At 50.7% G+C, this 21,890-nt stretch overlaps 1 protein-coding gene across 1 annotated transcript in view; it reads right to left on the reverse strand.

Annotated features, from left to right (window-relative positions):
* LOC147105560 (solute carrier organic anion transporter family member 1C1-like) overlaps positions 1-21,890 on the reverse strand; it is an 85,024-nt gene that overhangs the window by 36,753 nt on the left and 26,381 nt on the right. Inside the window, exons 9-10 of the mRNA XM_086010921.1 lie at positions 16,878-17,122; positions 14,980-15,145 (exon numbers count right to left, since the gene is read on the reverse strand). Coding sequence (XP_085867047.1) covers positions 14,980-15,145; positions 16,878-17,122 — 411 coding nt within the window. The remainder of the gene's footprint in view (positions 1-14,979; positions 15,146-16,877; positions 17,123-21,890) is intronic.

Raw genomic sequence — 21,890 nt, forward strand, 5'->3', positions numbered from 1 at the left:
CTGGCAGAATGAAAGACAGCTGCCAAGTGGGAGAGGAAAAAAAGGCACAAATCAAAAGTGTGGATAAAAAATATATAAAAATGTAATAGGGGCCGAGGTTATGACCTGAAATTGTTGAACTCGATATCGAGTCCGGAAGGCTGTAAAGTGCCTAATCGGAAGATGAGGTGCTGTTCCTCGAGCTTACGCTGAGTTTCCGTGAAACAATGCAAGAGGCCGAGGACAGTGAGATCTGAGTGGGAGTGAAGTGGAGAATTAAATGACAGGCGACTGGAAGTTCGGGGTCCCCCTTACGGACTGAACGGAGGTGTTCCGCAAAGCGGTCACCCAATCTGCGTTTGGTCTCCCCAATGTAGAGGAGACCACATCGTGAGCAGCGAATACAGTATATTAAATTGCAAGATGTACAAGTAAATCGCTGTTTCACCTGGAAGGGGTGTTTGGGGCCCTGGACAGTGGGAAGGGAGGAGGTATAAGGGCAGATGTTGCATCTCCTGCACTTGCACGGGAAGGTGCCAGGCGAAGGGGAAGGGGTGCGGGGGTGATAGAGGAGTGGACTAGGGTGTCACGGAGGGAGCAGTCCCTACAGAATGCTGAAAGGGGAGGTGAGGGGAAGATACGTTTGGTGGTGGGATCACGTTGGAGGTGGTAGAAATGGAGGAGGATGATCCATTGAATGTGGAGGCTGGTGGGGTGAAAGGTGAGGACAAGGGGAACTCTATCATGGTTCCGGGAGGGAGGGGCAGGGGTGAGGGCAGAAGTGCGGGAGATAGAACGGACACGGTCGAGGGCCGTGTCAACCATGGTAGAGGGGTATCCTCGGTTGAGGAAAAAGGAAGACATGTCAGAAGCACTGGTATGGAAGGTGGCATCGTCAGAGCAGATGCGGCGGAGTCGGAGAAACTGGGAGAATGGAATAGAGTCCTTACAGGAGGCGGGGTGGGAGGAAGTGCAGTCCAGGTAGCTGTGGGAGTCAGTGGGCTTGTACTGAATGTTGGTCAATAACCTATCCCCAGAGATGGAGACGGAGAAGTCGAGGAAGGGAAGGGAAGAGTCGGAGATGGACCATGTGAAGGTGAGGGAAGGGTGGAAATTGGAGGCAAAGTGAATGAAATTGCCTAGTTCAGGGCGAGAGCAGGAAACGGCACCGATACAGTTATCAATGTACCAGAAAAAGAGGTGAGGGAGGGGACCCGAGTAGGACTGGAACAAATAGTGTTCCACATATCCAACGAAAAGGCAGGCATAGCTAGGACCCATGCGGGTACCCATAGCAACGCCTTTGATTTGGAGGAAATGAGTGGAGTCAAAGGAGAAGTTGTTCAATGTGAGAACAAGTTCAGCCAGGCGGAGGAGGGTGGTGGCGGATGGGGACTGGTCGGGCCTCTGTTCAAGGAAGAAGCGGAGCGCCCTCAGGCCATCCTGGTGGGGGATGGAGGTGCAGAAGGATTGTACGTCCATGGTGAAAAGGAGGCGGTTGGGGCCAGGAAACTGGAAACTGTTAAAGTGGCGGAGGGCGTTGGAAGAGTCACGGATGTAGATGGGAAGAGACTGGACAAGGGGAGAAAAAAAGTCGAGATAGGAAGAGATAAGTTCCGTGGGGCAAGAACAGGCTGAAACGATGGGTCTACCAGGGCAGTCCTGTTTGTGGATCTTGGGAAGGAGGTAGAAGTGGGCTGTGCGGGGTTGGGGAACTATGAGGTTGGTGGCCGCAGGGGGAAGATCTCCAGAGGAGATAAGGTCAGTGGCAGTCTTGGAAACGGTGGTTTGATGTTCAGTAGTGGGGTCATGGTCCAGGTGGAGGTAGGAGGAGGTGTCGGAGAGTTGGCGTTCAGCTTCCGCTAGGTAGAGGTCAGCTCGCCAAACAACAACAGCACCATCCTTGTCAATAGGTTTAATGACAATGTCGGGTTGGATCTGAGAGAATTGAGTGCTGCAAGTTCAGAGGGAGGTAGGTTGGAGTGAGTGAGGGGAGCAAAGAAATGGAGACGGCCGATGTCACGGCGGCAGTTAGCAATGAAATGATCTAGAGAGGGTAAGAGGCTAGAGGGGGGGGTCCAGGTAGAACGTGAATTCTGAAAGCGGGAGAAAGGGTCAGCCATGCGGGGAGAAGACTCCTGGCCAAAGAAGTGGGCATGGAGACGAAGGCAGCAGAAAAAGAGCTCAGCATCGTGCCGAGCTCGAAATTCATTGAGGTGGGGGCGTAAGGGGATGAAGCTCAGGCCTTTGCTGAGGACTGATCGTTCGGGGCCAGAGAGGGGAAGGTCAGAGGGGATAGTGAAAATGTGGCAGGGGGTAAGATTGGGAGAAGGGGGGGTCAGAGGAAAGTGAAGGGGAAGAGGGTTCCGGAGGGGCGTTGGTGTAGCTTGCGATCCTTGACATCGGAAAGAAAGAAAAAAAGTTTATTGTTGAAGCGTCAGATGAGTCGAAGGATGAAATGGAACTGTGGACCCGGACAACTTTGAGATAGAGCACGTCGGTGCTGCTGAAGAGAGAGGTGGAGAGTGTTCATGTGGCACCGCATGGCGTTGTGCATGGATCTCACGATGCTGCGAGAGCAGTAGTTCGAAGAACGATGAATATCTTGGAGATATTTGTAATCCTGGGTGGATCAGAAACACGAAGGGTGGAAGTTTAGTTGGAATCCACGTGGAATAAGTCAGAACCAGAGACAGTTGCTGAGGAAAATGATATGGCTGTGAAACCGAGTCTTGGCAGATACCTGATCAAACACGAGAAGGGAAACTGAAAGCAATGAAGATGAACAAGGTTGAAGAGACAAACGGAGATCCCGTCGGAGAGAAGAGCAGAACTTCTTCAGGGTGGGCATTCCTAGAAGAGACGTGGCAGTGAACCAAACACAGTATTGTTGTACTATTTGTTTTACCCCACCAGGCATTTTACGTACTGGAGGCAGGTGTGTGTGTTAACTTTATTAAACACCATACGGTTGAGTCTGAAAAGCTTGTCTGTGTCCCAATCCTGTTCACTGCAATTTCTGTCGTATAGAACTAAGTAGGAGGGGTGATTTGAACCACCAAAGCAAACCACCTACAGAACTGGCGACCGTCGGCAGGACGATAGGTTGTGTGAACAAGATCATGGAAAGTTTAGAGGGCAAGAGATCTTCGATGGGGGACAGAATCTCCTCCTATATGTTTGGTAAAGTTAATGTGTCTCAGCAGTGGGTACTGGAGATGTTGCATTCTGATAGTCCTCAGGATAGGGCTGCTGAGTGGACAGGTAGCAAGGAGCATAAAAAGCCTAAGGAAAAGGCGATTTGGCTCCTGCGCCTGCAGAAACAGGTCCAACTGCTAAGGGAGCAGGTTGGAAAGCTGCAGGCTGAGCTCAGGGAATCAGAAGAAAAGTCAGATGCAAGGGGGATAGTCGGGAGTAGACTAGTGGAGGATTTGCACGAGGAAAGACAGGAGAAACGCGCACAGGAGGAAACCTCCCGTAACACCGGGGAGTAACTGCAGTGCCAGGTCACCGAGGCCAAGCTCAATGAGCAGGCTGTAAGGGAGGAGAATGCCCGCTTAACGAGTAAAGTTGACAGGCTAGAGGGGCAGCTTAGAGACATAAAGGCAGCCTACAGGGTAGCCGGGAGTATGAGGATTTAAACCACAGGCCCTGTGAGGAAAGGATAAAAGGTCTGACCCAAGCCCTGTCCAAAGCCAGAGGGATGGTTTGCTTAACAACCCCGGGGGGAGCTCGGGTGGCCTGGGAAGAGGAAAGACAGGGGTCTGAGGATTAGGAAGTCCCACCGGCGCCGGAAGCGCCAACAAGACCAATGTACCCCCTCTGCGGCAGCAAAAGTACGGTCTGCCCGCACACAACGGTGCTCAGGGCCCGCTGCAGAGCAATTACGTGGTCCCATTTACCACCCCACAACTGCAGGCTGTGATAGCAAGCATGCCCAAATTAAGAAAAGGGGACCCCTCTGTTCACTTCATGTAAGTGGAGCAAATTTGGGGGGATCAATGGGTGTAGTGAGGGCGAAAATAGTACCAGGCCCTATCCGCAGCCACCAAGCTGGGGCAGGGAACCACAGCAGGTTTAAAGAAGGAAATCCTGAGAGCCATGGGACATACCCAGGGTAGTCCGTTCTCCCGAGTGGAGAGAACGCTGTAGCTGGCTGGCAAAGCACCACAGGCATTCACAGACAGGCTATGGCCTGTATACGAAAAGGCCACGGGTGGGATACTAGACAGGTTGCAGCTGCAAGGGGGCACCAGGAATCACTGGCTCAGGACCCTCGTGGCAAACAGTTTGCCACGAATAAGGGCAAAAGCAGAAGCCTGGTTTGACTCAGAGGACCTCGCGAATACGGAGGCGGGTGTACTCTAAGATGAACCTGGCCTTTAAGGCCGATTCCGGGGAGGAGGTCAAACCAAAGGGAAGGGTCCATGAAATGAAAGCCAGTGAGGGTAATAGGAAGGAATGACGTTAGGAAGGGGTTAGTGCAGAAAAGGCAAGGACATGTTTCGGGTGTGGGAAGACGGGACACTGGAGGAGAGAGTGCCCGACCCAGCAAAAGGGGCAAGGCCGAGGGGATCCTCCAGTGCAAAAAGCACAGACTGCCGAGGCGAAGGGGGCGACCGGGGAACCGTTTGACGTTCTGGGGGCTGCCCTTTGGATGGTTTTTGTGCAGTAGAAAGGGAGGGCAGATGCTGCCGCGAGCAGTGTGATCCCCACCGCTCCCGTTCGCCCAACACCCTGAGTAGAGCACGCCCAGCCTGAGTACCTGTGTCCGCTCACGGACGATGAGTGGAGCAGACCTTGTGTGAAGGTGGGGGTGGAAACGGTACACGGGAAGTACTTGGTGGACACTGGGGCCTCGAGCACGGTGATCCATTCAAGGGACCCGACCAACTCACCCTGGTCTAGCAGGATCCCATTCAGTCACGTGGGGTTCACAGGGAACAAGCAGGCGGGGGCAATGTCCAAACCTTTGGCCATAGAACTAGGATCCCTCCACACCACGTGGGAGTGCATCCTGATAAAGTGGGAACAGCCAGGGTCAGGAGTCCTAGGGGGCCGACTTTATGTTAGCCCATCATATAATAGTGGATTTAAGGAATCACTGCCTATGGGGGGCAGCGGATTCAGATAAAGCCGAGGAGGTGCTAGTGATCCCAAGAGATAGGGAAGGAAGGGGTAGTGTGTGTACTATGAAGCCTAAGGGGAGTTACGACCTGGAGCAATTGGTCAGTAATACCCCAGCCAAGTATCAGGCGAATGCGAGAGACAATCTCGCATCATTCACCATGCACAAGCACGACTGTGACCGGGTGACGGGGGTAGAAGTCCGAGTACACGGGGACCCCATGTCACGGCCACAAAAGCAGAATAATTTCCCCAGAGAGGCAGAAGCCGACTTGGAAACGGCACTGGGGTCCCTGGTGGAACAGGAGGTGTTGAGGCCGATAGCCACCCACGTGAACTCACCACTCTGGCCGGTTAGGAAACCCGACCAGTCGTGGAGGGCCACCGTGGACTATCGGGTGCTCAATAAAAACATCCCAGCCTGCGCGCCCACAGTCGCGGCTGTTGCCGATCTGATAGGGAGCATCCCAGCGACCGCAACCACTTTCACGGTGCTGGATATCTCCAATGGGTTTTGGTCGATTCCTCTGAAAAGGGAAGGCCAATACAAGTTTGCCTTTACTTTTACAGGGCAACAGTACATCTGGACATGCCTTCCCCAGGGTTTTCATAACAGCCCTTCCATATTCCACCAGTGTATGGAGGACGCCTTAAAGGGTTTTAGCCGACCTCAGCAGCTAGTACAGTATGTGGACGACTTGCTTTTGTTCTCCGCCGAGGGGGATGAGCATGGGCCACTGCTGGCCGAGCTGCCGAGGGAGGCCGGGTTTAAAGTAAACCCGAAGAAAGCCCAGATCGGCCGCGAGGAAGTCAATTTCCTCGGGCTGAAGGTAAGGGCAGGGGAAAGGGCCATAGATGAGGCGCAAAGAAAGGCAGTACAGGAGTTACCAGTCCCCAAGGACGTAACAGGGGTACGATCCTTCCTGGGACTCACAGCGTGCTGCAGGGATTTTATTGAGGGTTACACAGCCACGGCAGCCCCTTTGCTTCAGCTCCTCCGCGAGGGAGTCAGGTGGGAGTAGGACCAGAACTGCCAGGAAGCGTTCACACGCCTCAAGGAGGATTTGCAGACAGCTCCCGCACTGGGGGCCATCAACGGTGGGGAGGAATTCTTTTTAGAGGTAGCAGCCAGCGGGGACAGCTTGAGCGCGGTGTTGCTCCAGGAGCGACATGGCAAGCTACGGCCCGTGGTCTACTCATCTAGGGTTCTCACCGGAGGTAGAATGGGGATATTCCAACTGCGAGAGGCATCTCCTGGCCACACATTGGGCCGTAAAGCGCTCACAGCTCTTTACAGGATCATCCCTGATAGTTCTACTCAGCCACCATACCCCCACTCAGATGTTGTTGGACAGGAGAAAAAAGGACAGGACAGTGAGCAGTGCTCGCAGGACTTTATTGCTGTTGCTCTCGCAGATGAATCTGAGAGTGCAGGGGTTGACCGAGCCCAAGTTGGCAGCGAACATGATTTACCCAGGTACGGGAGAAGGGGTGTAGGATGTGGATGTCGGGTTCTGGGCCGGGTTACACCCGACGGGTCGCGACATTTACGTGGACGGGTCCAGTTCGGTAGCAAAGGAGGAGCGCTTCACCGGGTGCGGGATCTATGACCCCACGGCAAAGATAGCTAAAGCCCTTAAACTCCCCAGCACCCGGAGCGCTCAGCACGCTGAACTGGCGGCGGTGGCGTATGTGGTCACCCACCCCGACGAATTCCCCACCCCCTACACCATCCACTCGGATTCTATGTTTACATGTAATTCGTGCACCGAGTACCTGGCCATCTGGGCTCGGCGCGGTTTTAAATCCACGGATGGGAAGTCCCTAGCAACAGCACTGCTGCGAGGGAGGATTTGGGAGGTCACGGGCACCCGGGGAGATCACTATATACATAAGGTCAAGGCCCACTCTAAGACAGAGCCCAGAGGGGAAGGTAACCAAAGGGCCGACGAGTTGGCCAAGCAGGGGGCCAGGGAAGGAGAGTTCTGGGATCCCTATGAAGTAGGCCCGGTAGCAGCAATCCGGGACAAGGGAGGAACACCGGGGGTAACTTTGACCCCAGACTTTAAACAAGTCCAAGCCCAGGATCCCGTCCTTAAGGCTATCCTGGGGCAGAAGGAAAAGGGCGAACAGGTAGAGGGACCGTTCGGAGCAGCGGACATTACCGTTAAAGAGGGGATGCTATTTAAAGGGGATCGGTGGATAGTTCCCAAGTGGTACCAGAGGGAATTCCTCCAGTTGGCCCATGGGGGCCCAGGAGCGGGACACCCAGGGCTGGAAACTACCTGGCAGAGGGTAGAACAGGCAGGGTGGTGGCCGCAAGTCAGGGAAGATGTCCGCAAATCTTGCGCGGACTGCCTGGTGTGCTTAGCAAACAATCCTGATCCTCAGCGGAGGAAAGTCCCCATAGGACACACAAGGAGGGTAGAGGGACCATGGCAGGCCCTCCAGGGCAATTACATCGGACCACTACCCACCACACAGGCAGGTAACAAACACTGCCTAGTCCTGGTGGACGTGTTATCCAAGTGGGTGGAAGCTTTCCCTTGCCGTGCAGCCACGGCTTTGGCGACGGCAAGGATTCTGGTAAAGGAAGTGTTCTCCCAGTGGGGACTGCCACAGGTCGTGGAGTCTGACCAAGGGGGTAATTTCACGGGGCGAGTAATGCAGGCCACCTTGAAGCTTTTAGGGATTGAGGGGAAGTGGCATGTGGCTCACAACCCACAGTCATCGGGGGTTGTGGAGCACCTTAACTGGACGATTAAAGAAAGGCTAAGGAAAGAGACAGGGTCGTCCCCGAAAAAGTGGGACGAGGTCCTGCCGTTAGTTTTAATGGATTCCAGGCCAGCCTCTCCAGAAGCATAGGGTATTCCCCGCAGGAGCTCATGACCGGGAGGGTCATGTGCACCCACACCCACGTTTTGACACCGGTCCTAACGGAAGCCCCCAAGTCCGGGAAGTGAACCGGGCCAAGTTTGTATAGAATCTGTATGATAAATTAAAACAGATTCACTGGCAGGCAGCCAGTAACATGGGGAACCAGCACTGGAAAATCCAGTTGCTGCTCGAGCCCCAGAAAACCCACGAGTGGAAGGTGGGAGACCAGGTAATGGTACAGAACTATGCCCGGGTAGGGGCATTTGAGCCACTGTACATGGGGCCATATAGCATAGTGGACAAGGCAAGCCCCATGGTGTACGTGGTTAAACTCCCAAAACGCACAAAGTGGTTCCATATTAACCAGTGCAAGCGGTTTAACCCAGGGGAGAGAACAAAAGTAAAACTACACCAAGGCCCAATAATGAGCATGGTGGACATGGGTCTTCCTCCCATGATTTGGGACAATGATGGCCCGGTGGTCAGGACAGTAAGGAGGAGCAGTAGGGTCCCACAGCCGAGGATGCCTCCTTACACGCTGACCGTGAGCCGCAAAAGGCCCGGCGAGAAGAGCCTTAGCGGGGGCACCCGGCAACACGGGTACTGATGTACATAGTTCTTGTATATAACAAAGCCAGACCTGTGGAGGTAAACCCTCACAGAAAGGGATTGTTGCTTTTTGTTTCATAGGAAGCTGAGGACGGAATGGAGACGGCCCCGAGACTGAGCGTGATCTTGATGTTGGCCGGAATGGGGCAGAGCAGGAGAGGGGACACCGAGTCGTCCCTCCTCCACGGCTGCACTGGGGGTGGGGGGGCAACCACTGTGACTAAGGGGGGTAGGAGGGGGGACACAGGCGGGATGGCAGCCTACTTCCATGAGGGAAGATGGCCAGGGTGGCTGGGGTCCAATTTGACGAAATACTCCAGCCACGCCAGGTTCATGTATGGGGAGGCTTCCCTACCATGAAGATCACAGCCACGCGGGTTAGGGTGACCGAGGGCAAGCGTGTGTGCTTAAGATGCAAGGGACACATTCCCCTGGGACGGTGGTGGTGGCTTAGGAAGTTGAGTCAGGACAAGGGGAAAAGGTCAGCAGACTGGGGAACGACACGTACCGACAGATCACGGTGACGAAGCGGGGAGTGGAAGTGTGCTGGAACAATTGGCGGAAGGAGGAACAGGGGATTTGTGTGTGTGGGGGTCAGAACGGATCTACCCAGTGGGTGTGTCAATTGCTTTCATACGGCAATGGCAGGATTCCAGGGCCGGTATGGGATGGGATCGGAGTTTTGATGCTTGCGTAGTCCCAGACCCTCCCAACACAATAAATTCCACGGAACTGGTAGTGCGCGATAGGAAGCCCCTGCCCACAGCCCCACTGGTACAGGAGACAGAAGCTAGGTGTCCCACCACCACACCAGGCCCAGGGAATGGTTTAGTTCTAGTCCCGACCAGGAAGGTTTTATTCCAGGATGCACATTAAGCGGCCGCGTCGGCCATCTTAAATTTAACCCGGGTGCAGCAGCCCGAGTGGTGTCCGAAGGAGACTGAGCAGTTTTACGAAGCCCTTATTAAAGAAATGTTCTGCCAATTTTTCAAGCTCAGCTATGGGGATGTGAGTCGGGAGAAACTGTATGGCATGGATGCGTACGATAGGGGCAATCCGGGTGAACATTGGTGTCTTGAGGGACGAGGTTCATGTGCAGTATCATGGGGCCCCACCGTTTGTTATAAAGTGGGAGCACGCCATGACCGGCACTGACCTCAAGGGGTGCCAGAGCAGGGGCGCACGCGTGATATTGTGTCCCCAGCACCTGAACGCGTTCGATCGACCAGTGTGTGGGTTTGAATCGGAAAGTGCAGAGCCCATCAATTGCACCATGGAGGTAATGGCCAAGAACCACGTTCCACCTCAGGTAGCATACGTGGGCGACGGGACGTACTGCATCACGACAAGCGTGGACCGGTATCGGGTACACAGCGACACTTGGTGCCCGGTAACCGATTCGACTTTCTGCTTCAAACCCCACACAGAAGTTCAGGTGGCGCAAGAGCGCATCCTTCCCATGTCAGAGCCATCCACAGTACACCTCATGGTAAACAACACGGTATAGAATCTGCAGCAGTAGGTTACACGGTTCGGGTACGAGATACAGCCTCTGCCTGAACACCTCACAAAAGCCGTTGAGTTGTCACAAAAACATTTTTACACACTCGAACAGCGAAACAGGGACACGGGGAGGAAATTAAAGGGATGATTTCCCCGCGCTGGTGGGACATTGGGTTAAATGTCGAGATCCCTCCGTGGATCCGGATATGTTCGCACGCTCTTGTAATCATAGAGAGTTTGGTGGGATTGTACTTGTTACGGCTCTCCTGTAAAAAGCGAAGCAAGGCACTCCAAAGTCGTTGGCAGGCCCTGATTAAAGGGTAACCAGGAGTTCTGTTCTCTGTAAAAAGCTGTATAAGTATGTATTTGTGATTTAAGAACAGAACCTGGGGATTTTAAAGGTAATGAATGGCTTGTTTGGGGCTCATGATGCTTCTACACAGCGGAAGACAAGGATGCTTGATATTCCAGTGGGGACATTAAAATATCAAAGGGGGGGTCTGTAAGCATCAAACGCAGGCCCCAAGTTCATTTCAGACTTTTTGAATGATTGTCACCAACAGCCTGTTTGGAGAAGATGGGAGGGGCCCAGGTGTTCGTGAACAGGAGATTCCAGCCAAGCCTACAAACTAATTATGGGAGAATTTCTGGGCAGACAGAATTCTCTGGGAGGACAATGAGCCCGGGCTAGGTGACTTATAGTGACGAGCACCTAGATGAGATAGCCCCGAAGGCGGGAGCCGGACAAAAGAGGGCCATTGTAAATTAATGGGAAGCCACTTAACCCAGGATCAGGTGAAAAGTGCAGCCCATCACCTGCCATTAAGACGAGCACCTAGAGGAATAGCCCTGTAGGGGTTGCAAAAATTCCCCTATTTCCCTGAAGATTGAAAAGATTGGTCCACATCGTGGACGAAGAATTGGGTGATGTGGCTTGTCTACAATGTTTTAAAATGTGCCTAGAACTGCAAAAGACTGTTCTGAGATGGAAATAACATGGACAACATGAGAGTCGTGGAGCTCTGTGGAAAACATTCACACATCCCGAGACAGTACTTTTATTAATAAAATCGTTCCCTGGAGTTTGGGCAATCACAAAAGGTTTTAAAATGGCCACAGAAAGCTTGGCCAAAAGGACAAAGCAGCAAAACAGCTCGCAGCGAGTTGTCTGTGTGAAAAAGTGGGAGGATACAGGGGCTGTGAGTCAGACCTGCCAATCAAAGGGAGGTTCCCTTCGAAGCACTTGAAGTTGTTTATTGACTTAAGCAATTGCCCACTTGAGAATTGACTGCAGGACAATCGATTTGAAACTGCTTCTGTTTACACAGCCATTCAAGGAACTCACAGTCAATGAGACATTGAAACCATAGAACCGGATCTTGAATGGGAACCGTTTAAGCATTGAATGTGTTTAAATCACCCATCATTCTGGACAATAGGGCTATTGCATTCTCTTTTGTTTTAGCCCAGGTGAGCTCTGGATGTGGGCGGGAACATTTTGGCCCCACAGTGCAGACACACTAACCCAGTCCAACCACTTTGAGTTAGCCAATCACAGCTTTTCTCTTGTGAATTGGAACTTTTTGGGCGCGAATTTTCCAGACAGGCAAACAGCAGGGGGTGGGGGCTCACCAGGTATATATGATAGCTCCTGAGAAGCTATCTCTCTCTTTACTTCCTGGGACCACAGGTGAGCCTCTCTCTCTCTCTCTCTCTCACTTCACTGGACCACAGGTGAGCCTCTCTCTCTCTCTCTCACTTCGCTGGACCACAGGTGAACTTCTCTCTCTCACTTCGCTGGACCACAGGTGAGCCTCTCTCTCTCTCTCTCTCTCACTTCGCTGGACCACAGGTGAGTCTCTCTCTCTCTCTCTCTCACTTCGCTGGACCACAGGTGAGCCTCTCTCTCTCTCTCTCACTTCGCTGGACCACAGGTGAGCCTCTCTCTCTCTCTCTCTCACTTCGCTGGACCACAGGTGAACTTCTCTCTCTCACTTCGCTGGACCACAGGTGAGCCTCTCTCTCTCTCTCTCTCTCACTTCGCTGGACCACAGGTGAGCGCCTCTCTCTCTCTCTCACTTCGCTGGACCACAGGTGAGCCTCTCTCTCTCTCTCTCTCTTCGCTGGACCACATGTGAGCAGGGTTTCTGACTCCACAGCAAAGCAACCCAGTAAGGAGTTGGGGGATGGTAATTAAGGGGATATTGCTAAGATTGTTTAATCAACATTGTAGTCACTTACCCCTCGTTTTCACCGTCTGCATTCCCCCATTTAAGCAATTTTACTGTAATTACTGTGTTCGTGTGGTATAGTTTGATATTTGATTATAGTTTCTTGTAGTTAATAAAACTTGATTTTTCTCTCATCCAAACCACGTGTCCATTTTAATATCATTAATGATAAGTCCTGCAGTCAGAACTGGAAGGTGGGGCAGCGATTCGAAACCGCTGTTTTAAAATTGGTTTATTTGGAATTGGTCAGAGTGCAGGCAAAGGCTGCCGACCAGGTGAATTACCTTAAACCAGTTAAAAGAAGCCCCCCCCCCTTACAGCCCAAAAAGGTGAGAAACCAGACAAAGACAACGAAGAAAGGTGATTAAAAAGACATCACTACAACTACACAGACCAGCGTGAACTTTTGGGATATAGAGAAGGCAACTTTGCCATTTTCTCTCTCGCGCTTGCTCGAAACCACCACGAGCAACAAGGGCCTTGCCTTGCTCTTCGACTGTAGGAACGAACCTCGAAACTGGGACTTGGATACTGCATTGGTGATACGGAACCAGGAGGCATGCTCTACACAGGGGAGCAGCGAGCAAGAAAACGGACAATCGGGGTGAGCATTGTCCAAGCCCACGCATCCTTAAGACCACCGGTACTGTGTGAGGGGGTGTTGTGTGTCCCAACCAAGCCAGAGGGGCTTAGTGGGGAGGTTCTGTGTGTATTTTATACTCTGTATGCAACGCAGTGTGATTTTAGACGTCTTAATATGAGACAGGGGCCTGTTCGACGGGCCAAGTTGTATTGTTGTACTGTTTGTATTACGCCACCAGGCATTTTACGTACTGGTGGCGGGTGTGTGTGTTAACTTTATTAAACACCGTACGGTTGAGTCTGAAAAGCTCGTCTGTGTCCCAATCCTGTTCACCGTAATTCCTGTCGTATAGAACTGAGTAGGAGGGGTGATTCGAACCACCAAAGCAAACCACCTACAGGACAATCGCCTCCCCCCCCCACCCCCATCCCAGGAACCAGTCTGGTGAACCTTCGTTGCACTCCCTCTATGGCAAGTATATCCTTCCTTAGGCAAGACCACCAAAAATGTACACAATACTCCAAGTCTGGTCTCACCAGGGCCCTATATAATTGCAGTAAGACATCTTTACTCTTATACACAAATCCTCTTGTAATAAAGGCCAACATACCATTTGCTTTCCGAATTGCTTGCTGTACCTGCATGTTAACTTTCAGTGATTCGTGTACAAGGATACCCAGGTCCCTCTGAACGCCAACATTTCTCAATCTCTCACCATTTAAAAAACTCTGCTTTTCTACTTTTCCTACCAAAGTGGATAACTTCATATTTCTCCACATTATATTCCATTTGCCATGTCCTTGCCCACTCACTTAGCCTGTCTATATCCCCTTGAAGCCTCCTTGCATCCTCCTCACAACTTACAATCCCACCCAGCTTTGTATCATCAGCAAACTTGGATATATTACATTTGGTCCCCTCATCCAAATCATTGATGTAGATTGTGAATAGCTGAGGCCCAAGCACTGATCCTTGTGGTACCCCACGAGTTACAGCCTGCCAACCCGAAAATGACCCGTTTATTTCTACTCTCTGTTTTCTGTCCGTTAACCAATCCTCAATCCATGTTAGTATATTACCCCTAATCCCAGGAGCCCTAATTTTGTTCAATAACCTCTTGTGTGGCACCTTATCGAATGCCTTCTGAAAATCCAAATACACCACATCCACTGGTTCCCCCTTATCTATTCTGCTAGTTACAACCTCAAAACACTAACAGATTTGTCAAACACGATTTCCCTTTCATAAATCCGTGCTGACTCTGCCCAATCCTGTTACACACATACGAACATATGAATTAGGAGCAGGAGTCAGCCACTCGGCCCCTCGAGCCTGCTCCGCCGTTCAATAAGATCATGGCTGATCGGATTACTCCACATGCCTGCCTACCCCCGATAACCTTTCACCTCCTTGCTTATCAAGAATCTATCTTTCTAAGTGCCCTGTTACCACGTCCTTCATAATAGATTCCAGCATTTTCCCTACTACTGACGTCAGGCTAACTGGTCTGTAATTCCCCGTTTTCACTCTCCTTCCTTCCTTTAAAACAGTGACTACACTTCAAAAGTACTTCATTGGCTGTAAAGCACTTTTGAGAGATCCTGAGGTTGTGAAAGGTGCTGTATAAATGCAAGTCTTTCTTCCATTCTATTACAGGGTGATAAGCGTTTAACATTGTGAAAGGATGGGACAGAGTAGATATAAGCAGACTGTTTTCAGCAGTTGAAGGGTCAAGAATGAGGGGCCATTAGATACAAGATTAAATGGAAGATATTGAGAACAGGTGGCAGGAGAAATTTCTTCACAGAGTTGTGAGGTTGTGGGATTCACTTCCAGGGTTTGTGGTTGAGGCAAAAACTATGTAAACATTCAAGATTAGATTGGAGGAGTGGATGACGGAAGGAGGGTTGGAGGGAACAGGGTAGATAAACGTGATTAGAACTATTTGCCCGTGTGGGTGGTAAATGCCGACACGACTGGTTGGGCCGAAAGGCCCATTTCTGTTTTGTAACTGCTATGCATTTTTAAAGGTGAAATGTTAGCCACAATAAGGAAATCAAAGGCTCTTACAGTGTCTCGGCCTGATCCGGTAGATGTTTTGCAACCAGCGAGACAGGGTGAAACATACGTCAACCCATTTTCAGCACAAACGGGCTCCCACTGTGTTCGTGGGCAAAAGCAGTCAGCATTACAATCGTGGTACAGAGCACTTCCCTCATAGGAGATCTGTGAGGTGCTGAAAGAAAGGGTTCATATGAATCATACAGCACAGGAGGTCGTCATTTGGCCCATTGTGCCTACGACAGCTCTTTGAAAGAGCTATCCCATTAATCCCACTCAGCCCTGCTCTTTCCACGTAGCTAAGTTTTTCTCTTCCAAGTATTTAGCTAATTCCCTGTTGAAAGTTACTGATGAATCCCACTTCCACTGCCCTTTCAGTGCGTTCCAGACCATAGCAATTCAGTGCGCAAAAAAATGTCTCCTCATCTCCCCTCTGGTTCTTTTGCCAATTACATTAAAACGGTGTCCTCTGGTTACTGGCCTTCCTGCCAGTGGAACCAGTTTCTCCCGATTTACTCCATCAAAACCCCTCTCAATTTTCAGAAGGTTATGGTGAGAGATGACCTGGATTATTATTCCGAACCATCTTAAACCGGGGTTAACATGCAAAAAACAATTGGTGGCACAGGAGGTAAACCAGACAACAGAGAAACATTAGGGAGGGGAAAGGGATACACAGCTCAGAGATACGAGGGTAGATTTTCTTCTTTGAGCCCCAACTGGGTGTCTGACCCTTGGGCATGCTGTCCCTGTTAAGAGGAGAGATGCATGTAATTTTCCTGTTTTTTGTGTGACCTAGGTGCACTCTGGGTGCTGACTCACCCCCTGGTGGAGGCCTTGCACCACGGGCAGAAAGAGCAGTGGGGCTGCAAGTCGTCAGCATTGAACAATGCGACACCTAGAAGGCAGAGGTCAAAAGGATCATTCTTGGTGGTGATGGCGGTGTGGGGAAAACAAATAGCTTTGCTGCTGCTTTTCTCTTCAAGCTACCCATGGGACCCCTGCAGGCCCTCCGAGTCCATGGGCGTTCTGATGTAAAACCTTCCGCTCGAGGAGGGGGGTGGGTAGGGGGGGGAAGGCCGAGAAGACCCTCGTGTGCCCACTGCAGGCTCAGTCCCACTGACAACGTATCTGGGGAGGCCCCGGATAAAAGAGAGAGAAGTGACTTAGTCTTTATCTCTTTTACCTCTTCACACTACTTGGAAACTGAGCATTTCCCAGTCGTAACGATGAGGAACATCTTCCAGCAGTTACCTTGGTAACAGTGCCACTTGGAAAAGGCAAGGATCAGGTACAAATACAGAGCGATCAGATCCAAATTACCATTAGGGCTCCTGTCTACAGCAGGAATTCCAATCAATTGGAGAATCATCAATCATCATCATCTTCTTAGGCAGTCCCTCGGAACCGAGGATGACTTGCTTCCACATTAAAAATATGAGTTCTCAGGTGACTGATGAGTCCAATGTCTCTGTCACAGGTGGGACAGGCGGTGGTTGAAGAGGCGGGGGGTGGGGTGCTTGGGTTGACGTGCGCTCCTTGCGCTTGGCTTCCGCTTGCTCCCGGCGAAGAGACTCGAGGTGTTCGGCGCCTTCCCGGATGCATCTCCTCCACTTTGTGCGGTCTTGGGCCAGGGATTCCCAGCTGTCAGTGGGGATGTTGTACTTTGTCAAGGAGGCTTTGAGGGTGTCCTTGAAGCATTTCCTCTGCCCACCTGGGGCTCTCTTGCCGTGTCGGAGCTCCGAGTAGAGTGTGAATCATCAATACACAACACAATGCCCAACATTAACCAAAACGGCAGATCGATTCCTCTGCCAACATTTTTTTTTTTTTTTTTTTTTTTTTAAAAAGATTGACATACAAAGGGATTCAGAATTATTTATATAATCCAGTAAAATGCTACTTACCCCTCATAGGAGATAGTTAAACCAGCCACGCGAGAGTTCTCACAGCCCATTGCAAAATAGGACAGCGATAATAACCAACCCATGGTGGAGCACCCAATGCACAGCCTTGCAGCTTGAACAACACTGAGCTTGAACCTTTTCATCACAAACCCACCAAAGAAAATTCCAAGGCACACTGCAGGGATATTTATGAGTCCTAGAGGAGCAAAGACAATGAATTGTAGAAGCCATTTCAGTTTAAATGACTAAAATCTTACACCGTAGAAGGTGCTCATTCAGCCCATCCTGCTTGTGCCGGCTCGCTGAAAGAGCTCTCCAATTAGTCTCACTCCCCGCCCACTCTTTCCCCATAGCCCTGCACATTTTTCCTTCAAGTATTTATCAAAATTCCTTTTGAAAGTTACGATTAAATCTGCTTCTACCACCCTTTCAGTCAGTGCATGTCAGATCCTAACAACTTGCTGTGTGTAGAAAGAAATCTCCTCATCGCCTCCCCCCCCCCCCCCCCCAGGCCTTTTGCCAACATATCAAGATTACTTATCCATTTCTCAGCAGAAACTTCACATTGCACAGTTCCTAGTAGCCGGAGTGCTGCCTAATCTGGAGTATATTCTGAAACCATCACCAGCTTTTCAGAAATGGGCACTGTACAGACCCCATGTGTGACCCTGAAGTCAATCAGATATCAACAGCAGCAGGAGAAATAATTAAACTGATGCATTTGTGTTGTCAAAGCGGAAAGTTACCGAACTAAATCTGAATGGATCTCATGCTCCAGACCATGAAAACTCTGAAGACCCAGGAGTCACCGGGCGGCATGTCCGCAGATCAGAGTAAAATTTATTGAACCTATTTTACATACAGTAATATGGTGCAAATGTCTCATGTGCTAGGCTGCTCTCATTCTCCCCCAACCTCTGTGGGCGGAGCTATTCCGCTAATTGAAGGGGGTCGGGAGGAGGAATACAAAATTTGGGCTCAATGACCAGACATGTGGGAGATCAAAAGGCTGCATGTGGATTCAACAGATGGACCCAAGTGACGAGTGAGTGTGATGGGCTGAAAGGCCTTTCTTCTCCCTACCTTCACACAGTTATGGAGGAACGTCAGCTTTGGAAGAAATTGGAGCAGCTCAGTTATTCTTATCTCCTCTAGTTGACCACCTGTGGCATTTATTAAAAATGTCAAAATAAAATTTCTCTCTCTCTCGGCTCGTCTCCTCATCTCTAATTCTTGTGTCTTCCTCAATCTTTCAGTTCATTTTCCACTCCCTTTCCGCTCTATGGTTCTCAGACGTTTTCTCATTGCCGTCCATCACCTAATCTTTCTCGCTCCTCTTTCTGCAAGTCCCTCCTTTCCTCTGCCTTGCCTCGGGGTTGGAGCCCAGCCTACCCCACACCCACACACTATCTGCCTGCTCCCTCTGAAGCCCAGTGTTGTTCCCTCCCCCAACCTGTTCCTTCATTCTGCGAGGGCCTCCCGCATTCCGCCCCCAACTCTCCTCCCGGCCCGAGTCCCCTCTAATCCTTCATGGCCTCATGCTCCCAGGTTCTCTCCCACCCTCATGTGTGGGTAATAAATCCTTGAAGGCAAAATAGAAAAACTTCCTTGAATGATGCAAACACCAGTATTCCTTACATCATCCTCAGACTTTCCCCATTTTTATACACCACTTTTCTTGCTTGCATATTTTCAGTGGCCCTTTTAACAATCCCATGTGTCATTGAGCATCTCAGAGGATCTGCTCAATATCTCACATATACAGTACTGCACTGTCACCTAGTGTCTAACACTGGTACTGATTCGTCCTCTGCTGTCTAAACTTGGGCACAGATTCCTGGCATGTTATGTCTGTACAAATGGATGTATGGGAGTGGGAATGCCAAAATCCATTCTCAACCATTAAAGAAAAACCTAAAGAAAGATTTTGCTCAACATTACCATCCATAAATAGGGTGGAATACAATTTAAAATGTGCCCATTGTATTTTTGTTTCTAAAGAAAATGGATTGCTTTAATATTCTTCCTTAACCAGACAGTGCCAGAGTGGTTTGTAGCATCTGCTGGCTTTCTGTCATGGTTGTCAAGATTATATTGTTAGATGCAGATGGGCGTGTGGTGGAGGGGTTTGCATGTGGTGGGCGTGTGGTGGGGGGGTTTGCATGTGGTGGGCGTGTGGTGGAGGGGTTTGCATGTGGTGGGCGTGTGGTGGAGGGGTTTGCATGTGGTAGGCGTGTGGTGGAGGGGTTTGCATGTGGTGGGCTGGTGGGCGTGTGGTGGAGGGGTTTGCATGTGGTGGGCGTGTGGTGGAGGGGTTTTCCATGTGGTGGGCGCGTGGTGGAGGGGTTTGCATGTGGTGGGCGTGTGGTGGAGGGGTTTGCTGCAAGATGCACATTCAATCATTTAGCATCAGAAACGAGAGAGTAGAGCACGATCTCAGAGTAAGCAAAGTATTATTGCTCTGGGACCTTTTTGAGTACAAGCGTGGTTTCTAACTGGTCAGGGGTAGGTGGTACAGTGGGTTTATCATGGCTGGTATGGGGAAGGGAAGGAATCTCACTGATGCAGTGGAGGCTTTCTCTGAATGGGGGATGGCATATTGTTGGGGCAGTGTAGAGGAAGATTCACTGTGCATGTACCCATGCTGTACCTAATGAGATTCTTTCCTGTTGACCCTGGGTGTCTAAAGCTGAAAGGTTATTTTTACATGGCTGTGTGTGTCATATGAACATCTGTGCAAACCCCAACTCTTAACGCCAATAAATTAAAAAGGCACCAGAGATTGTTGCTTTATCTTGAAGGATCCCAGAAGCTTGGTATTTGTGTTTGAATAGATCACACTCTGGGAGCCATTTGACTTCAAATGGAAAGGGGCAGATTCCCACTGCGTGGGTTTGGTTACAGTTACCCATACACGATCTGGAATACATTACAACAACTTGCATTTATGTAGCGCCTTTCATGTAGAAGAACATCCCAAGGCGTTTCACAAGAGTGTAGACATACAAATATTGACACCAAGACAAAGAAGGGGACTAAAAGCTTGGTTTTAAGGAGCACCTTAAAAGGAGGGGGGTGTGGAAGGTTTGAGAACGCTTCGGGCCTAGACATCCGACAGCACGGCCGTCATTGGTGGGGCAAAGAGTGTGGGGGTGCATTAGTGTAAATCTCTGTGAAACGCATGACCCATGCTTAAAGCATGAATCAACCAAAAGGGTGACGTTTTAATTGATTTGCGACTCTGCAGAATTCTTCTCTCCTCCCCGCCCTCCCTCCCTCAGAATGGTCCCTCAGGAGCACTTCACGCTACACATTTTCAGTTACGAGACATGTAGGGCCACATAACAAAGGTTTTTGGTCAGAAAAAAGGACAGCGTAATAGAATATTTAAAATGAGTTAAGCCTCATTGCCTTCTGCCTTGCAGCAGTCACGTTTCATGAGCACTGGTTGTGGGTTGCACACAGAGATTGATATGAATGGATTCCAGGTTAAGACTGATTGGGTGAGAGTGTCACAATGTATTTCAAAAAGGGAATTGGATAAAGACTGGAAAAGGAAAAAAAGTTGCTGGGCTATGGGGAAAGAGCAGGGGAGTGGGACTAATTGGAGAGCTCTTTCAAAGAGCCGGCACAGGCACGATGGGCCAAATGGCCTCCTTCTGTGCTGTATCATTCTATGATTCTAGGACCTACCCTTGAGCATTCATTTCACTATCACTTACATTGATGACACACTTTGGTGTTCTTGAAGTTCAAGTTTTCAGGCATGGAACATATCATTGTTGTGGGAGCCAAGTGCTAACATCAAGCATCGGTAGTAAGTGAAAACCCTACTAGTATGGACAACGCATTGACTCAGAATCGATGTCAAGCAATAGGCAGCCCATTGCCATCATCTATATATATAGATAAAAGGATCGTGGTGTGTCTGTCTGTCTGGATCGTGGTGTCTGTCTGTCTGTCTGTCCGGGCATCACTCAAGTTATAGAGCGTACCTACACATATGTTATATCAAAAGAAAGCTTATGATTAGGGGAGTGCCATAGGTATATTTACTTTTTGGTCAGACAAAAATTGTTCAGACAATATACAAAACACGGACAAAATCCGCTCATTAGCGGTTGACCAATCCTACGGGGGAATCCGCTCATTAGCGTTGAGTGATGTGAAGGTTGACCAATCCTACGGGGGGCGTTTCATGGCGTGTGTGGGCGGGGCCTAATCATTCAAACTGCCGTTAGTGCGGGAGCGGGAAAACTATATTCTTCCCTCACCCTCGCCTTCTCTCTCTCCTTCCCCCTCTCTCTCTCTCTTGCCGTGAGTGCGGGACCGGGAAAACTGGGGCTTTCCAACGAGCCATCCCCGACCGAAATCGGACACGGGAGTCCAGAGTGAAAGGCGTTCGACTGCCGCCCGGCCAACCGGGTCCAAAGGCCCGCCTGGTTAAACATGACGAACCCCGGGCTCGCTTTGGAGCGATGAGCACCAGGCCTCCCGGTGTCGGACTGACTCCGTTCTGGTACCGAGGATTGTCGGGCCGGGCCTGAGGCGCTAGGCCGCGCACGGGGGCTCGGGCCGGAGCGGGAACTCACCTGAGGTGAGTCGGGCTGGGCTTGAGGGAGGGAGAGAGAGGGAGGGAGGGAGGGAGGGAGGGAGAGGAGAGGGGGGGCAGGAAGAGAGGGGGGAGGGAGAAAGGGGGAGAGAGGGAGAAAGGGGAGAGAGGGGGAGGGAGGCAGAGGGGGAGGGAACTTCCCGCCGACCTCACAAAATGGCATCCGCCCTTCTTCACCCGCCGGGCTGAGTCCAGCCCCTTCCCCGGGGTGTCTTCCTCTCTTATCTATCTCCTTCCTTCTCTCTCTCTTTCTCTCTTTCCCTCTCTCTCTCTCTTTCTCTCTCTCTCTTTCTTCTCTATCTTTCTCTCTCTCTCTCTTTCTCTCTTTTCCCTCTCTCTCTCTCTTTCTCTCTTTCCCTCTCTCTCTCTTTCTCTCTTTCCCTCTCTCTCTCTCTTTCTCT

This window comes from Somniosus microcephalus, chromosome 17 (assembly GCF_052327205.1).
Source record: "Somniosus microcephalus isolate GS21.2 chromosome 17, FLI_Smic_1.0, whole genome shotgun sequence".
Taxonomy (NCBI): domain Eukaryota; kingdom Metazoa; phylum Chordata; class Chondrichthyes; order Squaliformes; family Somniosidae; genus Somniosus; species Somniosus microcephalus.